The following is a 12,671-nucleotide window of genomic DNA, read 5'->3' as shown; positions in this document are numbered from 1 at the left end:
GGAGGTCTGTTGAGACTCAATGTGTGAACTTGCTAAAGCACTTTCTATTTTATTCCATTGTTTTATGCTCTTGTTTTAAATTTTGGGATGTGTGTGTCCTCTTTCTCTTTTCAGCCTTAGACAATGTCCTGGCTTTTTGTTTTTTGTTTTTTTTTAAACACCTATAAAAACTTCAATTTCTGTGAAGGGCATCTCATCACACTGAGGTCACATGTGACAAATGGCCTTTTATTACCTGCTGATTACAGTTACCCTTAATTTCTTTCATGGCAACCATGCGCTGCCTTCTTTAAATAGAGCTGTTCCTGGATGTGACTTTTCGAGCCTCTCTGGGTTTAATTCTAATTTAACTTGCCATTCCAAGTGGGACTGTTGTGCAACTGAAGTCATGATTCACTCATTTGTTCTCTCTAGATCTAATTATTACCACGCAGTGCCTGTGAGGCCCCCTCAGGTGCTCATTCACGAATCCAAATGGTCTAACCCTTCTGGGGAAGGGAGTGGGCCTTTGGTTATTGTTCTTTTGAACTGTGCAGATTGCCTTTAGTGCAGTCTCTGGGAACGCACTGGCACCTGTTGTACCTCTACCATTTTCATTACACCAAGCTTATTATGAAGGATTATTGGAAGAATCCTATGCTGGCATCTGCAGCCATAGTTTTTGCACATTTCCATCTTAACCAGCTTTTGAAGCACAGAACCAGTTTGCGTGTATTTGGGGATACCTGAATGGCCTTCTGAACAGAGGGTACAGGCTCAGAAAGCATAGAAAGAGCATAATAGAAACACCAGAAGCATGTTAGCTGTTCTGTTACTAGATGCCCGTGCTTGTGAGCCTCAGAGTGGGACAGGACAAGAGCAAGATCATTCTTCACCCTCCCCTGTTCAGTAGATGCTTATTGGGGCCAAAGGGGAGATTTTTATTTCATTCACCAGTATACTAACATGTTCAGAGGGATCTCAATGGCCCTCCACCGAGAATTTTAATTATAAGGAATGCCTTAGAATGCCGTCCTCTTGAATTTAGGGCAAAGAACTGAGGTACTTAGGTACCTGTTATTTTAATGGTTACCCAGACTCTGACTTTCAGTAGCCACTTGGTGTATAGTATTTAAAATATGAAATTTAGGGAAATGAGAGTTAAGAGTGAAAAATTGACCATTATCTGAAGACTTGAAATAGAAGAATCCTAGTAAGGGTTAATTAACCAATTGAGGGTTAATTGATTAAATTAAAAATTAGGAATACCTGACTTAATACGCTCATCTATCCATCCATTCATTCACTCATTCAAATTAGCAAACATTTCTTGAATGTTCACCGTGTTCTGGGCTCTAGAGCTACCTGGCACCAGTACCTTGCCTGTCACATTTCCTGCCATGGCCTAAGTTTGGCCAAACCCCCACCTTTGGTTGTCTTCCCCCTCCACTGTCTGCCATCTATGGGCTCATGCATGGACCCCAGGACAGCAGCAACCCTGTGTGGAACTGGAGTGTCCTCTCATCTTCCTGTGTTTGAAGTTCTTTTGTTCTTTTGATCCCTGTCCACCTCAGCCCCACATCTCTTGTTTCTACAAAGAGATCAAATAAGTGGTTCTGAAAGGCACAGCCTGGCCAAAGGTTCTTCAGCATCTTCTGAGGATGCCTCTGCCATTTTAAAAGGGAAGCCAGGAAGAAATATTACCTATTGGATATAATTTCCAAGCCAGCTCTGCCAGATGAAGCTGTTTGTCATATATACCTTTTTCAAAGAAATTTTTCTTTTTATTGCATAGATACCTTTAGGGGATAGTTCTTCAAAATGCCCTAAAACATTTTACTTTAGAAATTAACAGTAAAGTATTTGGAGGTAAAAAACAAAACAAAAAACATTTTACTTTAAAATGAGGCAAATCAGGGTGTGAAGTTTTGTAGCATTATAAGGCTTTCCACCTAACATGTCTTTGTTTTGACGTAAACTCAGAAGTTTCAGTGAAGTAGTATCTTGCCACTCTGTGGCCTCTGCTTTCCTTAACCATCTGCCAAATGGTTCCAAGATTGATGGGCTGTAGAGAAGCTGCACCTCATTGGTTCCCTAAAGACTTGCCTAATAGTTACTTGGTTTTAATTTCAGATTTATGTTTTACTTTTCTCTGTATACACAAATACATAACAAGATAAATAGCTAAAATAAACTACAGGCAAAACAATATACGTGTGTGATTATGCATAGTTATATTTACACTTATTAGTGTGTAGAAAGTACTATACAAAACAAACCGTTCTGATTATAGATTTTAAGTTATAATTTGAAGGAAACAGCCATATCATTTTCTTTTGACTTAAAAGATGTCAAACATATCACGACACAGAAATTTCTATTTTTGAGGTCCCCAAGTGCCAAGATCCATATTTATTTTCATGACTAGATATTCAAGAAATGAATCACTGTTGCCCTATCATCACACATAGAATTTTATTCACAAGAAACCCACTGTATGCTAGAGCATACCCCTGCAGGAGCGACCAAAGCTGTTCTTTCATGGGGCATGCCAATCACACTATTTTGACTTTTTCACCATAGGCTCCAGTTGCCACAACTGAGTCTGTTATATGGAAAACCACAAATCTACATTGATACAAAGGAAGGCTGGAAAAAGTGGCTTAGCCATCCCATATTTTCTTTCATTCTACTAATAAAGATCTTGCATAAAACTCTTTAGGGCACACATCGATAAACACCACTTATATTTTGTCTTAGGTAATAGAAAAATTTGGCTGCTGAATCTGTTATTTGTATAAGTGAGAAGATGCATTGAAAACTTAAAAGGCACATATAGAAGGAAACATTGAGAAAAAAATCACTGGAGCAATGTAACAGTGAAGTATTAGAAATAATATAAATGTCAATTGCTTAGGAAATAGACTCTAAAATTCTGGGATAGATATTCACTGGATTACTCCCATGTTTCATCAGAGTCATGCATCAACCATTGGGCTCAAATACAACTCAGTGTTTTGTAAATGAAGTTTTATTAGAACATGAGCCATACTCCCTTGTTTACATATTGTCTATGGCTACTTTTATGCTATAAGCACAGAGTTGATTTGTTACAACATACACTGTATGACTCTCAAAGTCAAAGCAAAATATTTGCTATCTAGCCCTTTACAGAAAAAGTTTACCAACCCCTGATCCAAGTTAAAATACCACATATTTTAAAATGCACCATGCCTTTATGTACCACTAATAAAAAAATTTTGCCAGTTAAACTACATTAAGCCATCAATTGTAAGAAGCATCTGATTTTAGAGACATTAAAATATGAAAAAAAAAAACCTCTTAGAATAGATGAGTTATATAGCACTTCAAATAAACGACAGTGTTGGCATCAACATGGATAATCTCACATGCTTAATGTTGAGTGAATAAAAGGCAAGCATAGAGCAATTTGCAAAACGATGTGAACAGTATGATGATATTTATATGTCTCTTAAAAAGCAAAACAATATTATGAGTTTCTATGACTGTGGGTATGTATAGGGAAGGATAATATGAAAGAATTGAATTTAAAGAAAAATGATGACAGAAGTTTTCCCTGGGAGGAGGATGAAAGACAAGGGTGGGCGTTTACCTTTACCTGTAATCTGCTTAAGTGAAGCTTAAACTTCGCTTTCTTCAAAGAACTCTTGCTCAGAATCATTCTCTTTTTCTAAAAGAGGCAATTTACTAATAAGAATTAATTCTGAAAAGCATCAAAACATGAAAAAAACTGGAAGAAAATATGTCTTAATATGAACAGTGGTATATTTTTTTACAGTAGAAATATGGATGTGATGTGTTAGTATAGAACTTCATGGGTAACTAAAAACGATTAGTCATATTCTTCATTTCTACCTCAATCAAAAGAGATTAAGGTTTGAAGAAGTACATGTTAATCAATTACCTGACGTTACAAACTAATCCTGTTTTTCTACTGTGGCATGAAGATTAAACAACGTGCAAGTCAGGGCCAAATTTCATAGTTAAAACTTTTTCTCATAATGGTGGTACAGCTAATCTTTAAATACAATGTACTTTATTCCTCACCATGAAAAACCACCAACTGGAAAAGTTAAATGTCAAGTGCATTTTACTGAACAGAAATAGCTTGTCATGAGTCATTGTTATTGATGTACTGATGTCATTTCTTTTAGCCTGACCTCACTTGTTTTGAAATGTACCCTGTGATTTTACATGATTTTGTATGCTGTCACGTGCAGTTCAGACCCTCGTGTTATTTCCTAAATGCATTCATTTTGTCTGTCTGTAGCAGGGCTTCCAAAAATATTCCCTGTAAGTGCCATTCAGAGTTCCAGATTGTTTCTTTTGATAAGGAGGATCTGCTTACCTACCACTGCTTTTATTTAGTTTTCGTTTTTGTCTTGTTGTTTTAAGCGTGTCTTTCTCTCTGGAGGAGTGTTTTATCAGAAATAGGCCAAGCTGCCTGCCTTCAAGATTGAGACATGAAGTTACATTCAAGAAAGTGACAGCAGGCAGTGCAGCCGTGGGGCCTTGAGTCTGTATGAAGCTACAGAGCGTGAGGCTGAGGTGGCATGCCACTAGAATGCAAACAGAGGGCTGTGTTGCTCACCACTTAACTCCACTTCTTTTTTTTCCAGTTCAATTTCACCATTTAGTATTGAGAGCACAAGACGCCAGAGACGATCTGAATCCCCAGACTCCAGAAAACGGCGTATCCACAGATGTGATTTTGAGGGATGCAACAAAGTATACACAAAAAGTTCTCACCTGAAGGCTCATCGAAGGACACATACAGGTACAGGGCTTCTCACCGAGGGGAAGGGGAGGGCGGGGGAGGGGGGTCACTGAAAGTCCCAAAGCGGCCACTGCTTGACTCCAGGGTCCTGAGTACACTGGAATGGCGTTTTAGACTTGCTCGTTATATAGTCATCTGAAGTTTACTTCCTTTCTGAGGGGAATGCGTTCCCCTCTCTCCCTTAACAAAGGCTTAAGTTTTAGGGAACCGTAGCAACCAATGAAGTATGTCCTCTGTGTGTTAAGGACGTTTATGATGGTATGACACAGTGATCTAGCCTTTTTCATAATCAGTATTGCCACTTCACCATTGTCTAGTTTAGCAGATTTTAAAATGTCCGTAAAGCACAATGAAGAATAAGCTGAACAAAATCATTCGGTCCTCTTAAAGTTAGCATTTTAAACACCACTTGGATCATGTTTTCTCCCCCCTCAGTCTCTTCCCCCAAATAACCAAATAAACCAAAAAAATAAAATAAAATTGACATACATTATATATAGCACTGTTAGGAGTATAAAAATATTTTCACATGATTCCATTTACTTTTTACTGGCATTTTATATACAGAGAGAGGATTTTTAATATTTAGTTTACAGAGAAAGAAATTGTGACCACATATGATTTACTGACTTTGTCACCTTCCACCTATCCACACCCTCCCCAATCCATCTACCTCTCCATCCATCCATATCCCCATCCATGTACTCATATATCCACTCATCCATCCATCCACCCACCCAGGAAATAACCTAGTGACTCTCAGCCCCCTGCACCCCCTTCCGTCCTGCCCCTTGTGTGTTGCTTGGCCGGCATCCTCTGGCTTCCTTAGGCTTCTGGATCCTGTTGGGAACCATGGGGTGTGTGTGGAGGGGGGGGAGTGGTGGCTGGTAAGGCTCTGGGAAGATACCAAAGGTTGAAAGAGGGCCCCACCTACCTTTTCTAGGAAAAGTGGTGACTAGAATGTGTAAAGCCCAAAGACACAGAATCAGATAGGGAAGGGAAATGTATTCATACACATGCCTGGTAAGTTCTGGTAGCAATGTGCCACAGATCAAGCAAGCTGAATCCAATGACTCTCCTTGACAGGAATCGGATGCCAGCATCTGCCTTGAACTAGAAACTGCAAGTGTAACAGGCTTCTGTTGGGCTTTGAATAGTATTGCCATCTCAAATATATTAAAATAACCACACTATGAACACCATTTCCCGGCTGAGGTAGCAAAATCATTTACGCCAGCATCTGTTGCCATTTATTTAGTCATGTTATTAGACGGTTTCCAAAGCTGCTTTACAGAAACTGTTCCATGACTCCAAACATTGAGACAAGGCATCATTTGTGTGTGTGTGTGTGTGTGTGTGTGTGTGTGTGTGTGAGAGTGATGAGGTTCTGGTGGAGGAGGCTTGTCTAAAGTCAGAAAACATTGTAGAATCTGGAGTTTACTTTTTCTCATCTAACATATAATATATGTTATATAACATAACTTTGAATACTTCTAATAATTTAACATATTTTGCAAACTACCTCTTCATCTTTCCTCTCTTCTCCCAATCCTTTTCCTTTTTGTACTTAATTCCAGATTCTTGCTTCTCCATTGATTCTGAGCTTCCCCAGGAGAGGTTTTCATCTATTTCTTAGGCTCTGTTTTTGAGAATCAGTTTCTTTGCCACTGAGGCAAAGAATGAGTATAAAAACATGAAAGTCAAATAAGCATGTTCCATCCTGTCATTAGATAATGAACAGAAATCACAGTTGCCGGTATGATCAGGTCACATTACTGACTTTCAATGGGAGCATTTCGGTTTTTTTTAAAAAAAAGAAGGACCTTTCTTCAGTAAATCATCATATATTTTGAGTTATTCCTTGAACTTTCTGAAATACAGATTAGCCTCAGTTGTACACAGATACCTCTGTTCTATTTATCCAAGTGATAAACAGTGGATGAGGGGAAAAAGCTTAATTAGGGACTAGTAAAGGATCTAACTCTGTGGCATTAAGAAGTTGCATCTTACAGGGGTGAACATATACTATGAAAGTAGGGGGGACATGGTGTATGCATTATAATTCAAAGCAATATAAACTTTGAATATTAAAGCAGAATTAATTAGCTTGGGGTATTAATAAAATGAAATCATAGACTCTTAGAGTCCACATGGACCTTCTACACCAGAGAGTCTACTTTGTTTCCTAACTACGGGAATCCCCTGGGTGTCATCTCTCACGAAGAACAAGTCACTGCGATGCAGTTTTCTGCACATGCACACATCTTATGTTTTATTTGATCCTCACAACACCCGTGATTGGAGCTGTCATTATCCCATTTCTGCAGTGGTGGCTCCTGGTCAAGTATTGTTCCCACGGCAGTGAGCTTATGTTTTTGCAAGTGGCAGAGAGCAAGACAAGTTGGGTGAAATTTCTGAGGGCAGAGTCCTCATCTCATCAGTATTGAATCACCTCTCATGGCATTGTTTGGCTCAGAGTACCTTCTGGTTGAATAGAATAGCTCCAGCTATCATGCTCTTATTTTCACTTCCTGGCCCGGTGCTGCTCGCAAACCCATCATGAATCACAAGCATCTTCATTTCTCCAAATCACATACCCTCTTAGCCATGTTTTTCTAGATATATGGCACTGTGTCTTATTAAGTTTCCACACTACAAATGGAGGGAAGAGATTATGTTAAAGGACGTCTCTTAAAATGCAAAAGAAAGTTGGAAGCCTTTTAGCAGTGGACTCTCCATTAAGTCATCCAAATCAAAGACTGCTGAGATCTACATCTTGTCCATCTTTTGTACCTATAACCGATTACCTTTAAACCTTAACATCCAATGTTGTGTTGATAATTGGACCTGTCTCTCCAGGGATGGCTCCCTCAGGAGTAGTGTATTTCCTCTGTTTGAACACATTTCGCCACAGGCTGGATGATCTTCTGTGGGTGATACAGGACAGAGTTGGTGTTCTGAGGGCTACACATGCCCTTTCAGGTTTGGGAAATTATTATTCTACATCCATTTGATTGACTTGGACCCATTCTTCTAATAAGTTGATGACTTGGAAACCTTTCCCCACCTACATTTAGTTCTCTCTTTCAGCATCTCCATTTTTGCCAGGTGTTAATAAGTAGGACAGGTTTAAGGAAAAAGCCCTAAGATGTGATCCCAGAGACTTCCATCCAACTGAGTCTTAATTCATTAACCAGTAGCTAAAAATCTACCTAACTGACCCTATTTCCAGTCCCTCTTTCCTGATCTCACATCAACATCAGCAAGTCCTTGTTGAAATTCCTGCTCCAAACCAAGACATGCCAGATCCACTCATCCACTTAGCAGAGAAATATTTACTCTTTAAACATGGCCTACTAGGTTATCAAATAATAGCCCTTTTAAAAAGAAAGAATGAATTTGGGTTGATTTGCTACCACTAGTTCAAAGTGAGCCTTTACGTGTTTCTGATTTATAATTCAAGAGTTCTCAACTTTGTGTTCAAAATGAAATCAACACATGTTGTATAGGGATTGGGGTTGGCTTGCTTTGCTTTTAATAAGTATCTTAGTCTTACCTTTGCTTCAGGCACATTGAGTAAGTTATTTGTGTGTGACCAATAACAGTGAATGTAGAGCTTGGGATTATAGCAGATGACTTATGACAAGTACGCACGCTATGGGAAGTGAGCAAGTAGCAATAAGAAATTTTCTTTGATAAAGTCACGTTAACTTTACCTTTAACACTTGATCTTTTGTGTTCCATTAGTACGTGATCAGTCATCTATTTAGAACTTACACAGTAAATTAAACACATTTGTAGAAGTGAAAAAGAGGAACATTTCCTAGATACTAGCAATTTAAAGAGAAATGCTAAAGAGTGCCTTTTTAAATTTAAAAATAATTTAAGTGTATTGTCATGACCAAGACCATGCAGTTTAGATAATAACATAAAGATTTGACTGAACACTTTCAACTGCCTTTACTAACACTTGCCTGTGGTAAATTGTTTAAGGCGCAGTAAAAAGGAGGAAAAAAATATATCTCAGCAATCCTGTACACATGGTTGTCAGCAGGTACATTTTTCCTATTCACTGGTATAAATCGTGTCTCCTCTCCATGAAGCAGTGTGCAGTGTATTTAAATGAATGTGGTATAATTAAATTAATGGTCATTTAAACCTTTGTTACACATTAACTAGCATGTACTATGAATTTCCCTCATTTTGAGAATTTTATTGCTCATTAAATGGTTTAAATATAAATTTTTGAAGGAAATAGTCTTAGGAATCTGCTATTGTTGTTTACAATTCTCTTATTTTCTAAAAAATATATGTCCCAGTATTTTCTAAAAATGCGGAACAAGCAAGTTAATTAACGTTCAGACATCAGTGATTCTTTTAGCCACTAGATGGTGCACTACACCCAGATGTTGGGTCTCATCTGAGAGGGTCTGAAAGTCAGCTAGAACCTTCTGGTGGCATGTGGCACATGACATAATTATCAGTGTCCTGCAAAATATTGCAATTTAATGTTGAACAAAGAAAAGAAAATATAACTTTAAAACCATATTTTAAAAGAGTAATTTTAACATATAAAAATACTCAGTTTCAAATGAATCTGGGAATATTTTATATTCCAACTTGATATCCTATTCTCTAATAAATCTGTGAGGCTTATTTAGTCAGTGTTGTCTAGTATTCATTTTAATTCATATGAAAGCTGTATGCCTAAATTTTAGGAGTTAGTAACTATAAAGCAATCACATTTCTTATCTGTCTGGCTTTATCAAAAGTAATTCCTATCTGAATTTTACACGTCAAAGAAGTTAACTCATATGGATACTTTAAAATTATTAACCAGCTGTGATTTAAGTCTCTAAAATGTGCCCTTCCTTTTACAAATGAAGGAAATGATGTATTATTTAGCTCTTCCCTTGAGGAATGATGCTTTTGTAATTAATACCGTGCTGTAATTAATATTAGATAATGATGAGGCATTAGGAACACGCATATATGCACACATGCACACACATTCAGACACACACATCTATCCTAAATGCTTGCAGATTCCATGCTTTTTCACTCTTTTTACTTGCCTCATTTTTCACTGCTATTCCTACATTTCTTGCTTCCTATTTGACATCTTGTTTAACTGGGTGAGATTCTGAAATGGTTTGATGATATTCCTACAAAGAAACTCGTGAGTTCTGGGACAGCCATGCATATTAGTGGCCTTTTCTTCATAGGTCTTGTAGTTGCTTGATCAGGTAATGGGGTGCTGCTTATACTTCCACATCTGTCTTCATTAATTAAATAACTCCTTCGTATAAAGCTCTATGTCCCGCTGTCTAGATTTGTTGTTAGATAAAGCATAGGGCTTAGTGATGCCAAGATAATTAATCACTTAAGAACAAACCGACATTTTTCAGGTAAAAATCCTTTCCCAACAAGTTGTTGGTAAGTCTTGGCCAAACCACTCATAAGTATGAGCATATTGGTACTTGCTGAGAAATAGAAAACCGTAATAGAAATAGAAGTTGAAGTCAGAGACGAAAGTTTGAATCTGTCCTTGGGCCCCAGCTGGTTGGCAACTTAGACAACCTACTTCAGTCTGTGACTCTCAGGTTTTCTGTTTCATTTTTATTTTTGAACATAAACGTGTAGCACATTGTTGCGTAATTATGACAGGGGGCATCAGTTTTATATCCCCAGTAAATATGGTGACTCGCGCATCTCAGGAACTCAGTAATTATTCATTGAATTGAAATTATGTGCATATGAATATCGGCAGAGGTATATGTTGTTAATGTGACCAGGAGGTTCAAGGCAAAAAAAAAGCGTGGATCATTTAGTGTATACTCATCACAAGCAGCCATAATCACATCATTTCTGTACTTGAGACCCTACTAATTTTAATTTTTTGTAATTCAGAAAAAGTTGAATGAAATCTAACTTGTTTAATAAGTCCTGTTTATCATCAAAGGATGATATAAATAGTCTTATAAGGAATATATTTAAAATACTTAGTAAATCATAGTTTTCCACTTGGAAAAACTCATGTGTAGACAGATTTAATGAGACAAATACTTATTGAGCATTTTCTGTGTCTGAGGCATTACGGATTTTTTTCTTGAAGAAGAAAGAAAGAGGCAGAGCCCCCATCTTCAATGGACAGGTCCATAAATGTACTAGGTAAGAGTCATATGAAGAGTCATAACAAAGGCCACATGTGCAAAGCCCTATAATAAAGGTAGAAGCAAAATGACTGAACAACACAGTGGGAATGATCTATTATGGCCAGGGGATTTGAAGACACCTTCATACTCTGGGCATAAGGCCCTCTCATCTGACTCCTGTTAATCTATTAAATTTCATTTGCTGACCCTATCCTGATTCCCCTTTTTCCTCAGTCATACAAATGAATGAATCTCCAAATGTGCTCAACTGTATGGAGCTCATTCATGGTTCCCCCCACCCCCGACCCGTAATGGCCTGCCTAAGGGACCTCCTTTCTTCCTGCTTTTTCAGAAACTCTTTTAATTTTTCAAAACTGTCTAAGCATCCCCTGGTTTGTTAAGCAGACTGACTACCCTCCTTCCCTAGAGGTAGAGGCAGGTGGAATGAATCCTCCCTGGCCCTAGAGCCTTTGGGCATTTCCATGTCACAACACAAAGGGAAGTCTGTGGGAAACATTGCCCCAGCAGATACAACAGGGTCTTCCATCTGACGGGACATGAGGGTGGGGAAGAGGGAAGCTTTGAAGATGGTACGTGTGGTTCAAGTAAGCCGTGAACAGATGTGGAGACCACAGGTGGGAGAGAGCAGACATTTCCTGAGGACCTGTCAGATCCTAGGCATGGTGCTCAGCTCTATTAGCACTTTACATATCTTAATCACATCCGTAAATTCCCTGAAAGGTTAGAACACTTACCCACTTACCTATAGTGGACAAGCTGTGGAGCTGGGATTCAAACTCCAGTTTCTTTAGATCCTGTCCTATTGTCACTATACCCGGTCCTGATGGGTTTGCTAATAACCTGCCAGCCTTCTCTCTACCAGAGCCACATTCCTATGCGTGTGGAGCCAGCAGTTCCTACCTGTTTAGTGACGGTCATTCGAGTACTTTGAAGTAATAAGATAACAAGTGACTTTAAATAGTCTATTTTTAAAGCTTTTCATTAATATGAACTGGTCTTTCTTCCGAGTCTATTAAAATTTTACTTTGTTAGAAAGCCCGTGAGAAGACAAGGACCAGAAGCATTAATAATTAAATAGGCAGCTCTTGAGTGCTTGTTCAGTGCACAGCTCTCTGCATAGTAATGGGTCTGCTGTGAAGATGAAGACGGTGAGGAGTTCTAAGTGTGGTGGCGGAGACAGCCGTGTCCACAAACTTCCACCTTGTGCAGCATGATAGGAAAGCCACAAGTGAGCTTGACATGAGTTGCTGTAGCAGCCCAGAAGGGGTGATTGGCCCTGACTGCAGGTGGTGAACATCTCCTACCCCTGAGAACAAGCATCAAAGTGCCATTTCTTAAAAGGAACCTGAGTAATCTGGATCAAAAACAAAGTGCTATGAAAGTGTTGCACTTGTTTTCATTTATGGAGGAGTTACTTTAACCTTAACCTGTCCTAGAGAACTATTATATGGAACCATGTCGAGTCTAAGATTTACAATTATCTGAACACAGGTACCAATGCTGTACATATTTTGTTTGATTTGGTTTTAAAAGTGTTAACCTTATTTTGGCGTGCCTGGGTGGTTTAGTCATGGTTTTGGCTCAGGTGGTTTTGGCTCAGGTCATGATCTCAGGGTTGTGAGATTGAGCCCCATGTCAGACCCCATGCTGGGCATGGAACCTGCTTAAGATATTCTCTCTCTCTCTCTTTATTTCTC

General features: G+C 38.5%; 1 protein-coding gene across 15 annotated transcripts in view; it reads left to right on the top strand.

Moving 5' to 3' along the window:
• Nucleotides 1–12,671, top strand: part of KLF12 (KLF transcription factor 12) — a 590,647-nt gene that overhangs the window by 552,489 nt on the left and 25,487 nt on the right. For all 15 annotated transcript variants that reach the window (XR_007404879.1, XR_007404880.1, XM_025441137.3 and 12 more), the window contains one exon: nucleotides 4,641–4,798. Coding sequence is in view for 13 of the 15 variants with exons in the window: in XM_025441137.3 (XP_025296922.1) it covers nucleotides 4,641–4,798 (158 nt within the window). In the remaining 2 variants the exon portion in view is untranslated. The remainder of the gene's footprint in view (nucleotides 1–4,640; nucleotides 4,799–12,671) is intronic.

The sequence above is a fragment of the Canis lupus genome, chromosome 22, assembly GCF_003254725.2.
Source record: "Canis lupus dingo isolate Sandy chromosome 22, ASM325472v2, whole genome shotgun sequence".
Taxonomy (NCBI): domain Eukaryota; kingdom Metazoa; phylum Chordata; class Mammalia; order Carnivora; family Canidae; genus Canis; species Canis lupus.
The sequence above is the reverse complement of the archived record's forward strand: the minus strand, read 5'-3'. Positions and strand labels throughout refer to the sequence as shown.